The sequence below is a fragment of the Malania oleifera genome, chromosome 2, assembly GCF_029873635.1.
Source record: "Malania oleifera isolate guangnan ecotype guangnan chromosome 2, ASM2987363v1, whole genome shotgun sequence".
Taxonomy (NCBI): domain Eukaryota; kingdom Viridiplantae; phylum Streptophyta; class Magnoliopsida; order Santalales; family Ximeniaceae; genus Malania; species Malania oleifera.
In genome coordinates this window covers 87,175,099-87,198,599 of record NC_080418.1, presented here as the reverse complement: position 1 = coordinate 87,198,599, position 23,501 = coordinate 87,175,099, and the positions used below count along the sequence as shown (strand labels likewise).

Here is a 23,501-nt window from a genome sequence, read left to right as displayed (position 1 = left end):
TTAATGTTTTTATTAATTATAGTTTAATATTTGCGATTAATTGGTATGGTGGTATGAATTATACAATTATGATTTATGATTATGATTATATCGTCAAAATAATTGTATCAAAATATATGTGAGCGGGTTTTTATTCCCGCGTGCGGCCCCATGCAATGATGGTCCAATAATTCGTAAACGACACAATTGACATGTGGTGTAATGACGTGTCAACTCCTCCACCGATGACGATGAGGACGCTGCACCAAAATTAGGAGACACCGGTGGAGGAAATTCTAGAAAAGAATCAGTGACCAGTCTCATGTAGCCGACCGCTCACTCCACCAACCGAACTTATTCACCAATAACACCCCAAATTCCCTCTAAATTACAGTACGACCCTCGCCCTTCCGTATCCAAACGACATCTGTCCTCTGAGAGAGGAGAAAAAAAGCCAGATTAAAAGGGTATAAGCCAGTGACAGAGTGCCCTAAACATATCTCTTTAATAAATGCTCTCTCTCTACTCTCTCTCTCTCTCTCTCCATTTTTAGATCTCTCCGGCTCTGTGCTGGCAGTGTTCTTGTTTGGCATTTCTCAGATCTGAAACTTTGCACGCTTGGTGGCAGTTTCATTATTCCATTTCCTGCAAAGCGGTCTGGGCTGCTGTTATTTCCCAGATCTGGGTTTTTTGCACATATGAAAATGGGTGCGTTATGAAATTGGTGTTGTATGAAAAAGAAGCAAAGCAATTCAAGGCGTAGGGAGTTGATGAGCACTCTATGATTGGAGTGGTCACATTGGTGGTGGGTGTGCGGAAGAGTTGTTGTGGGGTTTGGGAGGGGAAGTGCATGAGGGATCTATGTTTTGGGAAGAGTTACAGGAGAATAAGGTGGGACTTTGGGCTTGTGATAAGGAGCAGTGGTAGATGGGGCAAATGTGGCTGATTCTTGCGACAACTTGGAATTTTCCTCTCTGAAGTCCTCGATCTTAGCTGCTTTAGAGGTTAAAAAAAACGAGGTTTTTCAGTACTTGTTTCCAAGATTCCCTTAAAATGCAGCAGGATCACCGTAAGAAGGTCAGTATCTTATTACGTGTTAATACTTAATCTGTTGTTGTATGTACTCTTTAGAAGCTCTGGTTTTGGGATTGTCAAAAAATAAAGCAAGATCAGCAGAAAAAGAGGATTGGGAAATTGCTATGCCATGTTTTTGTTTGTCGGCCTGGGAGTAGTGTTGATAATTGGACAAATTGTGATGTTGAATGGGCATTTAGGGATTTGGTGGTTATATCAGCGCAGCATGTAACTTATTTACTGTAGGGGTGCTTCGTGATTCCATGTCTGGAGTCATTTTACTTTTTATTTTGTGTTTGATTAATGGAATAACAGCACAATTTGAAGCCAGCTTTTTTATGATTCTGGAATTCTATCACCAACAAAAAAGCCTAAGCTTCAGTTTAATCATCTTGGATGCCATTTCGGTGTTTCCCTCCTCCCAAAAACAAAATAATTATCTTGAATTTAGTTACATACACACATACAAAAGGGCGTCCGTGGGCCATAAGGCTCCCCCACTTTGTGTGGGTAAGGGGAAGGTTGTCATAGTGTATGCGGTCCGTGGGCCATAAGGCTCCCCCACTTTGTGTGGGTAAGGGGAAGGTTGTCATAGTGTATGCGGTTGTACCCCCTTTTATGTAGAGAGGCTATTTCATTGGACTCACTCGTGACAATCAGTAACAAAGGAGCAACCCTACCGTTGATCTAAGGCCCGACCTCATATATATATTGGTCTTTATGGCTGTAAGTGGAGAATGAGTTTGTTTGGTTTTTCTACTATTTGAGCAAAAGTTGTAAGATTTGATGAATGTAGATGCAATTTGAGGCAATTTTTGCTGGTTTATGTTGTTTTGCAAGCAAGATAGAAGCTTTGTCATTTTCATAAGGTAGGGCAAATAGAGAAAAAGGAAAAGATAAAATTCAATTGTGTGACTCTAATAATCATTCTTCAACTTATGCTGTTAAAAATAGTACAGACGTACAGTTTGAATTGATTGATACTTATGTACGAAATTTATAATAGGAAGTCAATTGTAGTTTGTGGAACCAAAGACCGGTGTTTGACTATGAATATGCGGAGTTCCTAGAATATCAAGCTCCTTAATTAGCATCTCTATCGGTGTCTGACTATCAATATGCAGAGTTCCTAGAATATCAAGTTCCTTAACTTGCATCTGTCCCTACTGCATTGTTGGCTCAGATAGGTAAAATCCATAACACGTCTCTTCTTCAATTCTCCTTCTAGACCCTAGCTTATAGATTTGGTTGCTAGCGATCATATGTAAGGTACTTTAATGTTTTCTAACCTTACATATTCCTAATGTCACTCTCACTAATGAATCTTACTCTTTTGTTATGGGCATTGGTACTTTAAAATGTGGATCTTCTTTTTTGATTTTCTGTTTTTCTTTATCTTATATTTTTGTATTCCTTTTTTACCATTTAGCCTCATGTTTGTCAATAAAATTACTAAGGAGTTACATTGCCTAGTCACTTTCTTTTTTGATTTTGTTGTAATCTAGAATTTGAAGGCCAATGAGACAGTTGTGAGAGGGCGTGAAGCCAATGGTCTCTATCACTCTGACTTGTTGTCTTATCTTGTTGCTGCTTGTGATTCTGTTTCACCGTTGTGGGTTCATTGTTACCTTGGATATCTTTCATTCGAGAATTTGAGTTAGTCCCTAGTTGGTCCATTTGTTTGAATTTTTCATGCTCTTTTTGCTTCCAAGGTCAATTAATGGGCATCAAGTCCTTCATGTTAGTTCCTTTGGATGTTTAGGGTCCAGGTTGCGTTAATTCTATTTTGGGGTTTTGCGTATATATATTTCTTCATATTTATGGATGATTAGAATCAACTGGCTTTATTTAATGAAAAATCATTCATTGTAGTTCTTCTCTTTTTCTTTTATGCTTTTTTTGTGTTGAAATTGAGACTTAGTTTAACTTGTCTATTTGTATACTTCACAATGATAATGCTTTGGAGTATTTCTACTCCTTTTCACACTTCCATTACTAATTATGATATGGTTCATCAATCATCTTGTTGTCACACTCCACCAACAAAATGGAGATGTCCAAAGGATAAAAGAACAAAAGAAAAATCAGGATCTTGTGGACGTTGGTCATTTATTGTTCCCCGTGAATGCTTTGAAAACCTTTTTGAGTGATGCAATTCTTACTACATGCTATCATCCACAAGACACCTTAATCAGTTCTTGATGGAAATCCTTCTATTATGTGCTATTTCCTCACAAACCCCCCTATTTATCCTCCTTGAGTTCTTGTATATTTGAGCATCTTTGCTTTATACATTGGATTGATTTAGGTGTTGATAAAATGTATCATAGAGTCAATCAAATGGATTCTTCATTTCTACTAATGTTACATTCTTTGGGCCATGTCGTCAACTATGGATTTACCTACTTGACCATTTGTTTCCTTGTCCTTCAATCTACTATCCGATGAATTAGATTTTCTTATTGCTTTTTCATAAATGTAAACATTCCTACACTTTTTGGTCTAATATTATCATATTTTATTGTGTGTTCCGAGTATTTAACAACTTCATATTATGCTTTTGGCCCCTCAATATCTTTAGTTCGTCTTTCTTCCTTTGTTTTTGATGTTACATTCTTAGTGAAAGTTAATCTTGATTTTGTAAGGTTCGCCTTGTGGCTATAGGGCATTCGTAGATTTATGTTTTTTGCCCAAATACCTTTTCCTCTTTGGCTAAGATTACGTATGCTTATTTTCATCACTCGGATATTGCATTGGTTAGACATCAAAACACATTTTGTATGAAGATCTTCGTGAGGAAGTTTAGATGGAGCAACCTCCAAGTTGGTTGCTCAGGGGGAATATGTGTTGGTTCTTTGTTTGGAGAAATGTCTCGATGGTGTAAAACAATCTCTCTAAGCATTGTTTGGGAGATTTAGTGAAGTTGGAATTGCTTTTTGGTCTTTACATGTGTGGGGTGGATCATTTTCTATTCTATTGTAATACCACAACAGGGAAAATTCTAGTTGTATATGAGGATGATATTGTGTCCTTAATCTAATAGAGGAAAATGCTCTCGATCGGGTGAATTGGCGGAAAAGGATTCATGTAGCCGACCCCATCTAGTGGGACTTAAGGCTTGATGTTGTTGTTTATGAGGAGGATATTGTCATTGTAGGTGAGGGTAGTGAGAAAATATAAGAGTTGAAATTTGTCTTATAGGACAGGTTTTAAATTCAAGGATTAGATTAGTTATTTTATGGGGCATTGCAAAAGGTAGGTCATGTTTAGGGATTTTTCTATCCTAGAGAAAGTATGTATTGGATTTGAGTGAAATAGGAATGGTAAGATCTAAGCCCATTTTAATAGCTACCTTAACATTATGTTAATTGCACATGGTGGCTAATTGATAGCAAATATTGGATAGTTTAGGAGTTTGGTGGGGAAGCATAATTATCATATAGTTATGAGACTTAACATTGGCTTTGCACATAATGTGGTTAGTCAATTCTTAGACTCACCTCGGACTAATCATTGGAATGCAGTTATGTGCATCTCAAGGCATCTCAAAGAGGCACCAAAATAAGGACTATTATGGCAGAACTATGGTCACCCTTTGATCCAAGGATATACAATTGCAAGTGGACATTTGTCTGAGATCTATCACTGCAATTTAGTTGGTGGAAGTTTGATATCTTGGAAGAGTGAGAAGCAGCCAATGATCTAGTGCTCAATATGAATGAAAAGCCATGGATTATGCTACTTGTGATTTGATCTAGTTAAGGAATATGCTAAGAGAAGCTTGGGTTTTTGCTTTCCACATTTATTACAGACAAAGCTAATGTGTGATGATCAACCTACTGGTCATATTACATTGATACCAACATTTCATGAGAGGATAAAGAATATTGAAGTTGATTGTCATTGTCTTAGAGAGAAACTTGTAAAGAAACTTGTAGGTACTAATGTGAAATCAAAGGGTCGACTTATGAATTATTCACAAAGCCTTTTAAGAGATGTCTGGGTAAATATATTTTTAACAAGGTTTGTTCTTTTATACTGCTTAAAAATTTCCTCAAAACATGGTAACAAAAGGGAAGAAGAAGATACAAAGGAGAGAAAGGTGGAGTTGCGACTTTTGAACTTCCTTCCTAGCCTCCATCGCTTGACATTGCGGCCTTTGAACCCTAGCCATTGCCGAACATTGCAGCGGTGTTGCCTTCATTGCTGGATGTTGCTTCATGGAATGCTTGAATCCTCTTTAAGCTAGGTCCGACAATGCCTTTTGCCTCACAACCCAAATTCGTTCTTTGGTCGGTGATTTGTAAAAGGATTCTTCGCCCTTTGAAGGAGAGCAAGGCCTAGTAGGACTAGTGACCTTCATTGAACCTATTCCCCAGCCTCCCGATCTGTTTGTTAGACATCTCAAGCTGCTCGACGGTGATCTTGGGTAGATTCAAAGCACCTCTCCTTTCAAAGCAGCCCACTTTTGTTGAAAGTGGGACTCGCCACCCCCACAACCCTTGGTGGGACTAGCGAGTCCAGTCGAGCCTCTTTTCCTGTCTCCTAGCCTCCCAGCATTGTACACCACATCTCAGGCTTGTGCGACAACAATTTTGGCTAGACTCAAAGCATATCCTCTGTCGAAGTAGCCCACTCTTCATCAAAGGGTCAACTCAAAGCTATTCCTTGTGCTCTCTCTTAAATGCTTGAAGGTTTTGGGTATCTGTTCAATTGCTACATCTTAGTTTAAATCAGAGAAATTGGGAACAACCAACATCCCCTTCTTGGCCATTAGGAGTTCTGTATCATCGTCATGTAGTAATCTAATTGCATTCCCATTACTAAAGTCTCTCTGCATTTCCTTAGATTTTGTGGGTTGAATAATAAGGTACAGAGTGAGTTTGGGAGTACCCACAATGTCCAAATCCACCTTAATAGACAAAAAACTATTCTCTTTTGAATGGATACCGTTATTAGGAGCTCTTCAAATTTTGGAGAAGTTAGGAAGTAAAATGTTTGGTTGTGTTATGCTAAATAACCAGGTTCGCTCGTTCCAAGAACTGATAATGAGGTTTTTGTTGCAAAACACTGAATTCCCATAGATTAAGTAGATGAAATTCTAAGAGGATTTTTGATTGTCAGATTTGTGTCAAACAAATTTGGAAGAATGATCATTGTCGAGAAATTGCTGCACTCAAGGGGAAAAATTTCACTAAGAATTCGAAAGGGTTGAGAAACCTTAGGATGGCAGAGTTTCTACAAATCATTGAAAAGGGACATAAATAGTTTCAAAAGGAATCACCCAAAATTCCTGGCTATGTCATTAGATAGTGCAGTTCTGCTGATATAAAGCAAAGAAATGGAATGGATAGACACTTAAGGGGTTACCCAACGAACTCATTTATGCAGAGGTTGTAAATCATGGAGCTGCACATGATTGGAGAAGGAGTTACTACTGCGAAACCAGCCGGAAAATTAAGAAAGGCAAGGCCTTGTTTTTGGAAAGAGAAAGTTCAAGGGAGAGAATATATCAGATGAAGCCTAATTCCTCTTTAAAATTTGAAAGCTTTTTGCCCAAAACCACTGCTTTGAGTAGTGGGCTGAAAATTGTGAAAGTGGACTAACAGTTTTATGTCACTCGTATTGGTCCAGGAGGACTTCTATTGAAACTTGTTTGCTCGGTAGGCCCAAAAAATTCTTAGCGGGCTGGATTAGTTGGCCTAGTGTGGGTGTAAAAAAGAAAAATATAGCTTGCGTAAGATCCTAGGAATGATTGAGGGGTTTCATTTATATGGACAGGGCTCACGAAAGTTGTTCCTAGGCGAGATGGAGTATAAGGGTTCACAAAAGATGCAAGGGAAGGTGGAGGAAGGAAGTGCAAAGAAGGAAAGTCACAATATTTTGATCTCTTCGAGCTAGCGATTGATTGTAAAGAAAGATTTGTTTGGAAAACATGAATCTCACTTGCCAAAGGCACTAGTGACCAATAAGATGGAACATTGTAGTTCTTTGTCCAACAAGGGAGACTCACAGACAGTATTGCAAGCAAAATAAAAGCTTGTTGCTAATCTCTTACATTACAGAGTGAGGAAAGTAGCAAAAAATTTAGAATCTTCAGATATGGAAGCATGGTTAAAAAGAGTGAGATTCTTCAAAATTTTGTGGAAAGTACAACACAACTTTGTGAGGCTAAACAAAGATGTTTTTTGCAAGATTTTGTTACTGAATTTGAAGATTGGTGGATGAAAACATGGTTTGCTTTTGGAATGGATTTGGGAATTTGAGGATGTGTGTCTGAGCTCTTCTCAGTTGAAAGCTTTGAAAGAATAAGAGATTCTTGAATGTCTGGAAAGTTGTGGAAGCGACATCACGAGGGAGGAGGCTACCTCTTAGGAAACAGAGAATAGAATTATCTATTTAGGTCAATTGGCAAGATACAGTAAAGAGATTGAGGGGTAGGAGATGGCTAAGAGTGTCAAGTTAGCAACGATATCATAGCAATCAAATAGAGATTGCCTTCAACCACTTTCTGAAAATGCTCAAGTAGGTATTAATCTCATTGATTACAATTTTGATCATTTTAATGTCTTAAATGCCGAGGGGCATGCACCTTCTAATATTGGCTTGGGGCTCATTTTGTCTCTTGTGGATAATTCTATTAATCCTTCTTCTGATGTTTTGGGGGGGGGGGGGGGGGAGATTCTTTTGGGAAGGGGGGGGATCTTCTTTCAGAGGACCCTTGTTCGGCTAGAATTAGCAAGGTATTCTACCTATTCCTACCCAACCCATTATTTCTTCAGAAAATTTATTCCTTAAGGAGGACTCTAAGCACAGGAAGGGTTGTGGGTTTAGTGTTGAGGGTGGTGAGAGACAATATAGTCCTGCTAATTTCCTTAAGGACCTAGGATTGGAGCTTTTATATCTTGTTGGGAACCTAGTGAAGGTGAGCCTAGGTGCTAGGTCATATGAGAGAAGGAAAAAGAAAGTCCTTAAAGAGCTTTAAAATATGGTTTCTTTGATTAATTACAAGTGTAGAAATGGGGTTGGTAAGGGGGTAAGTCATGAAGCTTGTTAGTTGGAATGTAAGAGGAGTTTGATAAAGGAAGTCCTGGACAAATACTCACTGAATATTTTCCTTATCTAGGAGACTAAATTGGAAGAGGTTGACAAGGGGGGTTGTTAGGAGTATTTGGGGGCTTTGCTGTTGGGAGTGGGATTTCTTACCCTCATTTGGTGCTTCAGATGGCATCCCGGTTGTGTGGGATTCTCAAACTATTTCCAAATTGGATACTTTGTTAGGTTTCTCTCCCTTTATGTGTTATTTGAAATGAGAGCGAGGGGTGAATGACTCAATGGGGGTATCCTCGGCGTATGGGCCTACTTGACCAACTTTTAGGAGTTCTTTTTGGGAGGAGCTATGTTATGTTTTTGGTTTCTGCTCCCCTAGGTGGATAGTGGGAGGTGATTTTAATGTAGTGAGGTTTCCTAGTGAGAAGAAAGGGGGTGGTAGAGTAACAGTTAGCATGCAAAATTTTGATATGCTTATCAGAGATTGTGGTTTTAGAATATTCCTTTGGGAATGCTCTGTTTACTTGGTGTGAATATTTTTTTTTTTTTGGGGGGGGGGGGGGGGTAAAGCGCGGTGGCTAGTAGACCAGATAGGTTTTTGTTTTGCAGCGAGTGGGAGGATGGATTTTAGAACCTTTCTCATTGTGTTCTTCCTAGGACTGCGTTTGACCATTTCCAATCCTGTTGGAATCTAGAAAGGTTTCTTGGGGTCCTATGCCTTTTATATTTGAGAATATGTGGTTGGATCATGCATCTTGCAAGCCTTTGGTTAAGGACTCTTGGGGAGAGGAATTGGAAAGGGATTGAGGAGGATTCCAATTCATGAGAAAGTTGAAATGCCTATAGGAAGAGTTGAATGTTTGGAATAAGGAGGTGTTTGGTGATGTCAGAATTTGAAAAGCTAACATCTTGAGCGAGTTAACTTATTTGGATAGGAAGGGGAAAGATTGTAATCTTTTAGATAGGGAGGAGATTAAAAGAGTTTCCCTAAAAAGCAAGATAGAAGAGGTGATCTTTTAGACAATGAGGAATTGGAGACAAAAGACTAAATTCAAATGGGTTGAGGATGGTGATTGCTTCTCTTCTTTCTTTCATAGGCTAGCTAATGGGAAAAAAAGTAAGAATTTGATTAGGGAGTTAGATGCAGGGATGGGGTAGTGTCTAATAACCAATGTCAGATTGCTTCTGTTATCACCAATTTTTTCCAAACATGTATTTGGAGGAGGATCATTGTAGGCTGATAATAGAGGGCTTAGATTGGAACCCTATATCTGCTGATCAGATGTGTTGGTTAAAGAGACCTTTTATGAGGAGGAGGTTAGGGGTGTGGTTTTTGGGATGGAAAGGGATGAGGCTGCAGGCCAAAATGGTTTTAACATTGCTTTCTTTTAAGATTGTTGGGAAATAGTAAAGGTGATTTGCTGAAAGTGTTTAGCGAGTTCTTTGGAAATGGAGTCCTTAGCAAGGGCATTAATTCCTCCTTTATAACCTTGGTGCCGAAGAAGTCTAATTCTATTAAAGTGGAGGATTTTAGACCTATTAGTTTTGTTTCTGGTGTATATAAGATTATTACTGAATTCTTAGCTAAAACGTTGAGTGTGGTGCTTGTTGGTACCATCTCTAGCGCTCAAAGTGCGTTTATCGAAGGGAAGGTAGATAGTGGGTGCTATTTTAGTTGCCAATGAGGCGGTGGAGGAGGATATTTGTAGGAATAAGAAGAGGGTTTCATTTTTAAACAAGATTTTGAGGAACCCTATGATAGAGTGAGTTGGAGTTTCTTGATAGAGTTTTTGCGAGAAGGGGTTTTGGTGTGGGTTGGTGTCATTGGATCAGGGATTGTTTGTCTAATTTGTGGTTTTCAGTAATTGTGAATGGCGAGCCTAAATATTGGTTTTAGACAAGCAGACCCTTTATCCCTCCTTTTGTTTGTCCTTGTCGTAGATGTTTGAAGTGGGATGGTAAATAGGACAGCAGAGAGGGGTTTGGTCAGAGGCCTAGAAGTGGGGAGAGAGGGTGTGGTGGTTTCTCATCTCTAGTTTGCTGATGACACTGTCTTCATTTTAGATGATCACAGTCTTTCTATTAGGAGAATCTTGGGTATTCATATTTTTGAGAGGGTGTTCGAGCTTAAAATTAATATTGGGAAGAGTGGTTAGCAGCTATGAATGTGCTAGTCGAGTGTGTTAGGGAGCAGGCTAACGAAGTGGGCTGTGGTATTTTGGATTGGCTTTTGACTTATTTAGGTGTCCTTTTGGGGGGGTAACCTAAAGCCATAGTTTTTTGGAACCCAGTAGTGGAAAGGGTGATGAAGAGATTAGATGGTTGGAAGGAAGCCCTCTTCTCTCTTGGGGGTAGAATTACTTTGATTCAAGCTTGTTTTTCTAGTTCTTGTGATATTTCCTATTTGATTTTATGATTTCGGTGGGGATTGAGCTTGAGAGGATTATGTGAGAGTTTTTTTTTGGTCCGGCAGGGGGGAGTCATAAGGACCATCTAGTGAGTTTGGATGAAGTTTGTAGATCTAAAAAGGAGGGGGTTTGGATCTTGGTAAGCTAGTATCTAGAAACACTGCTCTTCTAGCTAAGTGGCTATGGTGCTTCCCTCTAGAAGAATCATCCCTTTGGCATAAAGTAATAAGAAGTAATTTTGGGATGGATGAGAATGGTGGACTCTTTGGGGAGTCCACGGAGATCCATTTCTCAGATCTATCCTTTTATCACCCCTCACACTAAACTTGAGGTGGGGAGGGGTCCTTATATTTGTTTTCGGAAAGACCCTTGGCTGGGAAATGCACCATTTTCCACTTATTTCCCTCCTCTCTTTTGTCTAAGGTCTGAGCAGAATAAAGCCATTTCTGTTTTTGTTGGTGACTCGAGCATCCTTTGGTTTCCTGGAATCTTCATTTTAGGAGAGCTCACAACAATAGAGTGATCATGGAATTGTCGTCTTTGCTATCTTTAGCAAGAGGGAGTAACCTTTCTTCGGGGAGGCACTTCTGTTCTTGGTCTTTGGACCAGTCAGGAGCGTTTTCTTGTAAATCTTTTTTCTGAATTTTTGATTCATTCCAACTTTTCTTTCCCGCTATACTTTACTATTTGGAAAGCTAAGGTTTCCCCTAAATTAAAGGCTTTCACTTGGTTGGTTGTGCTTAATAAGATAAATAATAATAAGTTGTTGCAAATTAGGGGACCTAAGAAGGCTTTCTCTCTCTCTCTCTCTCTCTCTCTCTCTCTGTATGTGTGCTCTGTTATAGGAACTCTGAGACAGCTTCTCCCCTTCTTTTGCAATGTGATTTGCTTGGAGTATATGGAATATGCTTTTTGGCGTTATGGGAGAAATCTAGGTTTGTCCTCCCTCAGTGGAGGATTTTTTAGAAATATCCTTTGCAGGCTTTGGTAGAAGGAAGGATGCAGGCAACTTTATGGAAGTGTGGCTTTGTCACAGTTTATGGGGTTTATGGATGGAATGTAATACTTGGATATTTTCTGGGAAAAACTAAACCAGATGCTGGTTTAGGAAAAAATTAAGTACTTGGCCTCTCTGTGGTGTGTCAGTTGTGTATTTTTTAAAGAGGTAAACTTCCCTGAGTTTCAAAGAGATTGGAGGAACACACTGACTTGATAATCTCTTTTTTTCATGGGTACTTTTATTTGTTTAGTCTTGGAGTGTCTTGGTTTGTTGCGAGAGATTTCGCATTGTCCCTCTTGTAAATTCTTTATCTATTAATGATATCTTCTTTTGTTATAATATATATTTATATTTGTAGCAAGCTTAGGAACTTATGTTATATGTGCCATAGCTTGAGGGAGAATGTTGAAGAGGGTGGGCGAAAGGGTAACATGTGCATTTATGTCCACTGTGCACATTTCATTATTATGAACAGAATGAGAGGCAGCCTCGCAGTTTTAAGGTTTTACATTAATTCACCATTCTTTCCTCTCTCTCTCTCTCTCTCTCGCTCTCTCTCAACCATGCAACATGACCATGGTCCATTTTGACTATGACCTCTGAGGTCTGAACAAAGCTGTTTGGAAAGCTAAAGTTCCTTTCAAAATCCTGGTTTCACCTGGATTCTTGCTTTCAATAGGATTAATACTAATAACTTGCTACAGATAACTAAACCTCACAGTCTTTCAGTCCAGATACTTGTATGCTTGTGCCATGAGGCAAACAAGATGAATGATCATCTTTTACTTCATTGCCAATTGCGAGATTTTTGTGAAACAGTTTGTTTTCTTGTCTTTTTGAGGATTAGGTGGCTTGATAGAATGCACATTATATTTTGATGGTGAATTTTTGGGGTTTTGGGAAGAGTAGGAAGAGGGAGGACATTTTGGAATTGCGCAGTATATGCTATTTTGTAGATTTCTTTGTCTCAAAAGCGAATGCTAGAATTTTCAAAGATCAGAAGACTTTCTCCATTTGCTTCAGGAGGAAGTTACTTCTTCATTTTTTGGGCACATTCTTTTGGGGTTTTCAGGGTCTTTCACTGTCTGATTTTCAAATGCATTGGAAGGAGGCACTGATGTAATTTGTTTTTTCCATTGGTGGAGGATGCCTTATCCCCCTTTCCTTGTAATTATATTTTCTTAGTGGATTTGTTTTGTCATCTAAAAGAAAAACTTTGAACTTTCACAACCAGGACTATTGAAATTGTTTTGATGCCTATAGTTGCCATAAAATTTTTTAGCTTCAGATAGAATAGAGAAATTACCATCATCTTTCAATAATTGATGGCTTCAAAAGAGCCCACTTTTTTTTTTCTTTTTTTTTTCCCTATAAGGAAAATATTTAATTTTCAGTCTTTGAAGCCTGTCCATCAGAAATCCGACTCCATTACTATTGATTTCTGTACTCTGTCGTAGTGGGGATGCTTACGACAGAATAGATAAATTACCATCATCTTTCAATAATTGATGGCTTCAAAAGAGAACACTTTTTTTTCCCCCTATAAGGGAAATATTTAACTTTCAGTCTTTGAAACCTGTCCATCAGAAATCTGACTCCATTACTATTGATTTCTGTACTCTGTCGCAGTGGGGATGCTTACGGTATGGATACAGCTCATGAATTTACAATATACACATTTAGTTTATTCTAATTCTCTGTGTGAAAAATATGTGCTTCTCATTTATCACGGGGGCATGTGGTATTTTGCAGTATAATTTGACTATATTTTTCTAAGCCGCAGAATTCAACGGAGATGGACTTCTTCTCTGAATATGGTGATGCCAATAAGTACAAAATTCAAGAGGTTATAGGCAAAGGAAGTTATGGTGTTGTCTGTTCAGCAGTTGACACTCAGTCTGGTGAAAAAGTTGCAATAAAGAAAATACATGATATTTTTGAACACATCTCTGATGCTGCTCGAATTCTCCGCGAGATAAAGCTGCTCAGGCTTCTACGGCATCCTGATATAGTTGAAATTAAACACATTATGCTGCCGCCCTCAAGACGGGATTTCAAAGATATTTATGTTGTTTTTGAGCTCATGGAGTCAGACCTTCATCAAGTCATCAAAGCTAATGATGATCTGACAAGAGAGCACTATCAGTTTTTTCTTTACCAGCTGCTGCGTGCATTGAAGTATATTCACACAGGTAAATCCAAGTTGACTTTTTCCATTTTAATTTTACTGTAGTGATTATCTCTGTAATCCCAATTATGTTACAGATAAAAGGTTATAGATCGCCTTTGCTACAATTGTGATGTGTTTTTTTTTTTTTGAATTAAAGAATAATCTTGATATTTTTTGCTATATTAAACTATTTTTGAGGTGGCTACTATCCTTTAAAAGCTATTTCATTTGAGTAAGCTTCAACTAGTCCCCTTTCAAGCTTCAACTAGTCCCCTTTCTTCTTGTTTTGTCTTTACTTGCTGTCCTGAAGTATTAGGTGCAGCCATTAGGTTACTTATTTGTTGTTGGTGTGGATATATTTCGAGTACTGTTTGGTTTTTGTTTTTTTGTTTTTTTGGGTTATCATGCACGTGTATTTGTTTCAAATTTTAGATTTCTTTTCCTGGATGTGGTGTGGGGATGGAAGCTGGCTTTATTTAAATGTAGAAGATATCTGATAGTTCACTTTGTCTGCAGCAAATGTTTATCATAGAGATCTGAAGCCTAAAAATATATTGGCGAATGCTAATTGTAAACTCAAAATCTGTGATTTTGGTTTAGCAAGAGTTGCTTTCGGCGATACACCTACGACAATATTCTGGACGGTATGCCTTTATTAATTGCTGAAGTGTGATATTTTTTTAATTTTCATTCTCTTAAATTTATCCTCATCTAATCATGTGCTATAATGCTTTGGGTTTGCTTCTTGTTGCTGCACCCAGTGTATGAGAACTGATGACTGCATTTGGAACTTTTCATATATATATGTAGGATTATGTGGCTACGAGATGGTATAGAGCTCCAGAGCTTTGCGGATCATTTTTCTCGAAGGTACTTTTTGTGTACTGCTTCTGAACATCGCGACTGTCCTTTTTTTCTAACATTGTTCAATTGAAGTGAGAAAAGAAATTGGGCATCATCTTCATACGTAGCTCTGTCCTTTGTTGCATCTGTGTGCCCATATTGAGCTAATGTACATCCTTCTACTCATCTGTTACATACTCATCCAGCAGTAGATCTGAAGCTTAAGTTATATCTAGGTGGCTTTTTCATTTCTTAACTATATTTTCTATTATCCAAAAAAATGTATTTAATTGTTCTATGGAGTGATTTTAAACTTGAATATTTTTTTATAATTTTGATCACAGCTTATCTGCAAATGAAGCAGCTAGTGTTTCAATTCTTTCTTAAGAGGTTTTATAGGTCTTTATGAGTAAAATATGTTAATTTAGTTGAAATAAAAGTTAGCTAGGCTTGAAGTATTTTTAGATTAAAGTTATTGGGGGATTGTGTGATGCTACCTAACTTCAACTGTACCCCAAACTTCAGGATTGGACGCCCTTCTATTACTTTTTTTTTTTTCTTCTTCTGTAACGCACTGGACTTCAAAGCCTGGAGAATCCTTTGTTTTGTCTCTTTTTTGTGCCTAATCCGTGTTTGGCTTTCGAGCCTTCACCCTAGAATTCAAATCATCCAATTGTTGCTGTCTTTAACTTTGGGCAACTGCTTTATTTTCCCATTATTTCCTTTCTTCAAACCCTATCTAATTAATTGCCAACCACAATTCTTTCTTTCATCTTATCCCATGACCTAGGTAAGATATAAATATTTTTCAACTTTAGGTTGTTGTTTTGGATATACTAGAAATGTCTGAGTTCCTCGAGTAGAACTTGCCATACAAGGGGTTCTATTTAGTCAATAAAGCATGTCAAAAATATCTTGGTATGGATGACAAGGATGACCCAGTGCTAAGGGCTCATCCCATGTGTCATTTGATCTTGGGATCAAACTCACAATTTGTCAATAAAAAATGTTGGATTGATGATTTAACTATTTTATGTCAATTGAATCATCAAATAACAAGAAACATTTGAGATTGTTTGTTGCACAGAGACTATGCACTTATAGTTGGCATTTGTCTGACCAAATTTATAATCATGAGTCTTGTTAGTTTTGGACTATGCCTAGTGAGCCCCGAGAACAATGTCATTTTGTCACTCTTAATTCATTGCTAATAGTACATTGTGAAAGAAATCATCGCAACATTCATCAAGTGTATGAGCCTGAAATGGAGTGCAGACGTCATATATTAGAATTATGACCGAGTGGAAGTAGCTTTGATTTTTGTGAAGGGAAAAATTTTGGAACAGAAACCTGATTCCTAAGTTTGAAGTGGAAACAGGATAATGGTTGAAACTTGAATGACTTTTTCTGGTCAAGTGTGAGTTTCTGAAACTAATTTCCATTTTTAAAAATATATTATTTCAAATTGGTTCCACCGCTACAGAGGGAAACGAGAGAAGCTATATTTATGTCTTAGTGGTGGTTGTGCAATTTGTCTTTGTCATGGTTGGTGTCGTAAAATTGAAGTTCCAAGTTAAATGCTTATTGATTGTCAGATGTATTCAAGCATCTGCTTGTATTTTAGTTCTGAAAGGGCACCATGACACCAATTGACTGGGTCTATTATAATATTAATTAATTATCTTCATATCTTGCCATAGATTCTAATATAGACCAAAATTGTTGGTGGAATTGGGATGTCTCTGGACTATCCATCCATCATTTGGGAAGTATTCACCATTGTCTTGCTGCAGATGTTCAGAAACAAAAGCAGAATCTTGTGTTTTGCTTTCTCTTCCATCTCAAGTCTCAACCATGTTATGAATTAAAGAAATTTTGTTGGGGAAGCTTGAATTGCAAGAATGAAATGACTCGAAAGTTGGTTCCTTGATTAAAATGAAGACTTAATTTGAAAATGCTGCCAGTTGAAATCATGATATTAAAAAAAATAAAAAATAAAAAGGTTAATTGTAACATATGATATAGGTGGATATTTCTGCTGAGATAAACAAGGTATATTGATAGATGAAAATTGTAGTGTCATTAAAGGGTTGGAGCTGTTAAGAAAATTTTGAAAATCTTTTCATATTGGATGGTTTCTACAAATATTTACCTAAGGTAAGAAAGACCTATAAAATGTTCTTGATTATTTGTAATTTGTGTGCCGGATAAATGTACAAAATTGCAACATCATATTGTTTATTTTGCCTTAACTGCTTGAATTTCCATGAGAGTAAGAGACAACATGTCGGTGATGCATTTTGAAGATATTTAGACATCCTAGATGTTTGGACGACTAAAATTATTTATTTATAACATTTTTCAAAAGATGGGATTTGTTGTGTAGAATGAAATATATTTAATATTTGTTTGGTAGAAAAGCAAATTCATTGACAACAGAAGAACATTCAAAGTGGCGGATAAAGGTATCCTCATGATAAAAAACAAAATTAGAAGGACAAAAAACCAAAATCAGAATAGAAAATCTGGCTAACAGGGTCATCCAATCTCGCTAAAAATCAAAGAAGCAATTTTTTTTTTCTTTTCCAAAACAGTTGGATGTATTTGCCCACAAAGAAGCAAAGAAAACTATTCTGTCCTGGAGCAGATGCAAAGGCAAAGAGCGATAACGAAAAATACAAGCATTGCTCTTTAACAATATGGCCCAGAACACTGCGTAGACACCGCACACAACATGCTTGCATCCTTTTCATGAAGAATCAAAACAAATTTTTCATAGGGCAGATGCGTCGGCAAAAGAGTGACCAGGAAAAATAGTAGGATTCCTCTGTAACCAAATGGTCCATAACTGTGCGTAGACAGCGCACAACCACGACCTCCTTCAATCCTTGTACCTCCCAAAGCCTCTGAAGCCAGTCAGCAAAAAAGGCACCAAAAAATTGGGCTCACCCAACATTCACCAAAGAAACAAAGTAACTTATTCCGTGATATCCAAGTCAACAGAGCAATGCAGTGATATATGAGAATGTGATTTATAACTACTATAATACATCACATGCGTACGTTAGGAGACAGAGCCTTACAAGACATTTAATTCCTAATCCCTCATCCCCTGTAGTAGATTGCTGGTGTTAGCTCTATTAAGGATGGTTAATCAAATGAAAGACTTGAGGTGGCCTTAGCTTTCCATATGTCATTAACAAGAGGGAGAGGGATCAAGGAAAGAATCAATTGAGAATAAAAGGATTTACACGAAAGGACCCCTGAACCATCCAAAATATGAATATCCTAAAATTCCCTTTAGAAGAAGAGTGGAGAGAGTTCACAAAACTCAGAACCGAAGAAGTTCACTGGCCTCTGTATTATTAAGTTTCCTGCGAAAATGAAAGTCCTGAAATACAATCTCTATTAAGAATCAAGAAAGAGAGGCCACCCACATCATTAAGGTTCTGGCAGAAATGGAAGTCCTAGGAAATACAATCTCCATCAAGAATCAAGAGGAAATAGACACATTATGCAACATGGAGAGGCAAAAAAGAGTAGTTGACACAACAGAGAGAGCACTTTCCTAACCATTTTCTTCCCAAAATTGAACCTGAGAATCATCTCCCATTCTATACTTGTGAAAGGAAAGAATAAGGATGGGATATGTGTAGTGATTCTAGTGAATTTCCACAGGCTTTCATGAGTTAACTAATTCCAACACTAGTACCCCGGTGATCTCTTTGCTCTTTATTATTTTATGCCAGGAGACTTGGTTTCCAAGGGACAACGCCATTATCACTTTCTCACGAGAGCGACGTTCTTAGACACCAAATTATCAAGATCCAGCCCCCTTCTACGTTGAATTATATTATTTAGTATTCTAAAGCATGCTTGATATATTTTAGTTAGGTGAAGTAAATATGTAAGTAAAATTATTCTTACAAATATCAATTCTTAAACTATTGACTTGTTTCATTATGATGACTCGCGTTTAACTTGCAATGGGATCTTGATGCAGTATACCCCTGCAATTGATATATGGAGTATAGGGTGCATTTTTGCTGAGGTGTTAACTGGGAAGCCACTGTTCCCTGGGAAAAATGTTGTTCATCAGCTGGATCTGATGACTGATCTGCTTGGGACACCTTCATTAGATACCATCTCTCAGGTAGACATATCTATCTTCTGCTAATATTGGATTATTTTGCCCAAGTTTGAATTTTTTGTTTCAAATACACTCCTATGTGGGTCCAGGTTCGAAATGAGAAGGCAAGAAGATATCTTACTAGCATGAGGAAAAAGCAACCTGTGCCATTTGCACAGAAGTTTCCAAATGCTGATCCTCTGGCACTACGATTGTTGGAAAGGCTGCTTGCATTTGATCCAAAGGACCGTCCAACTGCTGAAGAGGTAATCCTATACTTCAATCCCCTTTTTTTCCTGTTTAAGTGCATGCAATCATATGTGCCCTTGGATCTGCCCTTCTTTAAGTTTTTACTTTTTTTTTTTATTTGTAGACAAATAGCATCAGTATGCATTGCATCTAGATATAGATCTTGACTTCTCCATTTTACATTTGATTAAGGTGTGGCTCAAACTTTCTCATGATGCATTATTAGGCATTGGCTGATCCATACTTTAAGGGACTGGCCAAAGTTGAGAGGGAGCCTTCTTGCCAGCCAATTACAAAGATGGAGTTTGAGTTTGAGAGGCGTAGAGTTACGAAGGAGGACATACGTGAACTAATTTTCCGGGAGATACTGGAGTATCATCCTCAACTTTTCAAAGACTACATGAATGGAACCGAAAGGAATAATTTTCTATATCCCAGGTTCTTTTTGAATTGGATGCTCCTTTCCTGATCATTACACTCTGTTTTTGTCCCTAGATATTTCACTGTACCAACCCTTGATTTTTTACTGCAAATTTTATGTGCAGTGCCGTTGATCAATTCAAAAAGCAATTTGCACATCTTGAAGAAAATGGTGGTAAAAGTGGGCCTGTAATTCCGCTTGAGAGAAAGCATGTATCTCTCCCTAGGTAAATACACTACTTGTCATTGTGGTGTCCCTAGTCATATTTTCTTACTGCCAGTAGTTGAAATTTGCAGAACTACTGTCATACTTAGAAAGCCCCTTCTAAGAAGGATTTTTGTCCATCTCAATCATTTTGTTTGACTGAGAATAAAGCCCCTCTCCTGGACACATTTGGAAGCAAGCTGGATGTATACAATTTTTTTTTTCAAATATAAATAATAAACGACGTTTTGGTGCAAATAGAAATGACATGCTTTTTTTTTTTAATTAAAAATATAGTCTCAATAAGAGGGGTTGTGTGAACTACAAGAAAATGAATAAATAGCAGAGCAGAGTAAATAGTGTAACAGTTGCTGGGGGATATAATAATTTATACAAGACTATAATCCTGACTCAGGATCAAATAGAACCTGTTGCTAAAGTTGATATTTGTACATACACCCTTCAGTATGTTTTGTTTGACTCCTAATGTCTCCAATCCTGAGCTGTAGTAGATACACAACTCATGCGTGTTATCTATCGAAAATAACAACTTTTATAGATATTAACACTTGGTTGATCTGTAATTACAACAACAACAACAACAACAACAACAACAACAACAACTACAATGATGGTGGTGATGATGATGATCAGGGGACATAAAAACTAAATGTTACAGACTGTTTTGTGTTGATGCATGGCGCACCCTTCTGTGAAAATCAATGTTTTAAAAGGTGAAGTTGTAAGGTGAGGTGTTTTAACCCTTAAGAGGCGAAGCACAAGCCTTAAAGCGTTGGGACATGAGCCGTTTGAGAATTTTCAATTTTAAATAAAAATATGTAAAAAAATTGTGTATATTTTTAAAATAAAAAAAAATTAAGAAACTCACAAATGCAAAAACTTAAATATAATTTGCAAAATACTTGTTAGCCATTCAAAAATTGCTAACTTGAATTCATTACGTAAATCATGACAAGAGATAGAAATGACATTACAAAGTTCAAATTATTTTTAAGATCTAAGATACAACTCTCAATTATTTTGGAAAGGTCGATGTTCAAGAGTTTTGGAAATCAACTCACAACATTGCATTCCCATTCCTTTTATATAAACATGGAGATAAATTTTTCTAGCCAAATCTAACTTGAGAATCACACACCCAAAATGCATAAGCTTCTACTAAAACGGTGCAAAAGGTGTGCCTCTTGTACAAATGTTTAAGCCTCAACGTGTAACGCGATAGCCTTTTCGAGATTTGTTATTTTAGGTTGAGCATCAAGGCGTTTTAGGGCATGCCTTGCTTTGAGGCGAGCCTCAAGCCAAGCCTTCATTGAGCCTTTTAAAACGTTGACGAAAAGTGTTTCTCTCAACAAGCATGATGATATAGTCCGGAGATATGGTTTTTCTATTCTCCATTTGGATCACCTTATAGTTGAGACAGCTCTTAATTTGAGATCGTCAATATTTTTGGAAAATATGGTGCATATGGCAGGTCACATCATCATTGATGGTCTTGATATTTGTACGCCGCTCAGCATATATATATATATATATATATATATTTTCTGATATCTCATGTCTACAATCCTTATCTGGAGTGGATACAACTCATGCATGTCTTCTATTGTAAATAGCAACAATCATGGATAAGTACCTGCTTAAGCATCCTATTTTTGGCAATTATGGTGCTTATGCCGGGTCACATTATTATTGATCTTGGGATAATGTGGCTCATAAGAATTGATGTGTGCAAAAAAGAGAGGTTGAGTTCTTCACTTTCTTCTTCAATGTAGATGGACTGAGGAGTTGTGGGAAGTGGTTGTTGTCATGATGGGTCTCTCTTGGCGGACACGGATTCAGTTCTTCACGATTAAGGGCTTTTGGCTGGGTGTAAATGCATGTATAAAGAGAAAGAAAGTTATTAGATTTTGCCGTGATATTATTTCTTTGGACAATGTTGAGTGAAAGAATTTGGAGAGCCTTAGGGAGTAGAAACGCCTTTCATCAAGATTAAAATAATTGACTAGTGTTTTTTGAACTGGTTTGATAGATGACAATATATTTGACCATTTTTCGATTTTTTTGATTTTCTGTTTAATAAATGAGTTAGTACATGGGTTGGCATCCTCTTGGTATCTTTGAGTAAATTTTTCATTCTCCTTATCAAAAAATTATAAGCTTGCCATTTAGTCCCCATGATGTATTGGCGTTGTACACGCATCTTTTCTTCCCTGTATTGTGAAAATGCTACTGACTGGAAATGTAGACCATCTATGTCATATTAATTGTCAAAATCTTTTTGTTTTAAGTAAATAGGTTATTGCCAAAAGTTTTTATGTTTTTTGAGCAACCATTACATGCATATATGTGCACAATGTATATACTTAAAATTTTTTTTCTGATCTGACGAGGGAAAACATGGTAACAGAAAAGCAGAGTACAAAGAGAGGAGAACATGATGTCCTCCAAAGAACAAAAGAAAAGTTATTAATAATTACAAAAAAGTTCCCCTCCAATCCCTTTGCAGGTTGAGTAGCAGCATCCCCCCAGTGAAACTAAGAAGAATGAGCCCAAAAAGAGGCAAGAAACACAACTATATTCCATAACAAACTAGGAGAAGTTGTATGGTCCTTGAAAATTCTTGAATTCCTCTCAATCCAAAGGGACCAAAAGGTAGCAAGAACCACACATCTTCATAAAGACCCAACTCTTTCTGGATTTGTCAAAACCCCGGTAGCTTGCTTGCTGGAAATCCTTCACAACCTGTGGAGCCACCCACGATCCACTAAAACACTAGAAGAGAGCACACTGAAGATAGTTAGCCACCTGGCAATCAAGGAAGGGGTGTGTGTATGTTTCATTGGAGTCATGAGACTCATGATACATGGAGCACATGGCAAGATGCAGAATCAAGGCTGAAAAAGTTAGAAAATGGTTAAATATTGATTTTGTTGAAGAATGTGTGTAGCATGCTAGATATGCTTGTATCCAAGTCAACAATCAAGCACAGAAAGAACATTTTTGTATGCATGAAGGAAGCATTGTATTCACAGAAGAACTGTGGTCAAATGTAATAATGTGCCTTGGCCTATGGATATTCAAGCCAAGAATCAGTATTAGGAAACAAACTGACCTGAATTCATGTAGAACCTTTCCTACCTTCTTTGCATTGCTGTGTGATGGAGAACCACCAATGGAAGAACTTTAGATGTTTATATTGTAGCTAGGTATTTTGAAGTTTAGTTAATTTAGGTTTATTTGAGTATTACTTTGGGGTTATTTTTGCAATTCCTTGTTTTGGTGGGGTTTTTATGTAAATATGTGCTAGTAGTTGTGGGTATAAGTGCTGCACATGTAAGTTTCCCTCGTTCTTTCTCCATCTCTCTATCTCTTCTTGCAGGTTCTCTTCTTCTTCCTCCTCCCATCTCTGTTCTGTTTTCTCAGTCTCTTTCCGCTGTTCTGTTTCTAAATTCTCTGTTCTGTCCTGCTGCTGCTTCTTCTTATTCCCTTCTCATCTAATTTTCTCCCCTAATTCTCTTGATCTTCTCTCTATTTCTGAGTTTCCATACTTGTCTTACATCAGATTGGCATGAGAGCAAACATCCCAGGTTCCCTTGTTGCTACCCTTCCATCAGTTAACTGTCATTGTTGTCTTAATCAGAACAGGTTAACAGTTATATTGATTCAATCTCCATAACTGTGAGTAATTGTTGCGCAATTATAAGTCTTCCAAAGCACTTAAAGTTCAGAAATAGCAGGAAAGCCTCAGAAATAGCAGGAAAGCCCCAGGAACTGAATCACTGTTCAGCCTGCAACTTTTCTGTAAATGACAGCTGTGTTGCTGGTTCAAAACCCTATTTTTCAGCAACCATTTTACAGCTTCCCTTCCACCATCAGAATCAGAATCAGAATCCTCTGAAAATACCTCCCCTGCAATTTCTCCTCCACCTAACGGTGGGAGTGGCCCCATGCAC

The 23,501-nt window shown here is 37.5% G+C and overlaps 1 protein-coding gene across 2 annotated transcripts in view; it reads left to right on the top strand.

Moving 5' to 3' along the window:
• Positions 1–455: 455 nt before the first annotated feature.
• The window catches only part of LOC131148791 (mitogen-activated protein kinase 20), a 29,441-nt gene continuing 6,395 nt past the window's right edge, over positions 456–23,501 (top strand). Inside the window, exons 1-8 of one of the 2 annotated variants that reach the window (XM_058098713.1) lie at positions 456–1,056; positions 13,289–13,703; positions 14,198–14,325; positions 14,492–14,551; positions 18,528–18,677; positions 18,764–18,919; positions 19,129–19,340; positions 19,448–19,549. In XM_058098713.1, the coding sequence (XP_057954696.1) occupies positions 1,033–1,056; positions 13,289–13,703; positions 14,198–14,325; positions 14,492–14,551; positions 18,528–18,677; positions 18,764–18,919; positions 19,129–19,340; positions 19,448–19,549 (1,247 nt within the window). In that variant the 5' untranslated portion in view covers positions 456–1,032. The remainder of the gene's footprint in view (positions 1,057–13,288; positions 13,704–14,197; positions 14,326–14,491; positions 14,552–18,527; positions 18,678–18,763; positions 18,920–19,128; positions 19,341–19,447; positions 19,550–23,501) is intronic. The other variant, XM_058098714.1, reaches the window with a different exon arrangement.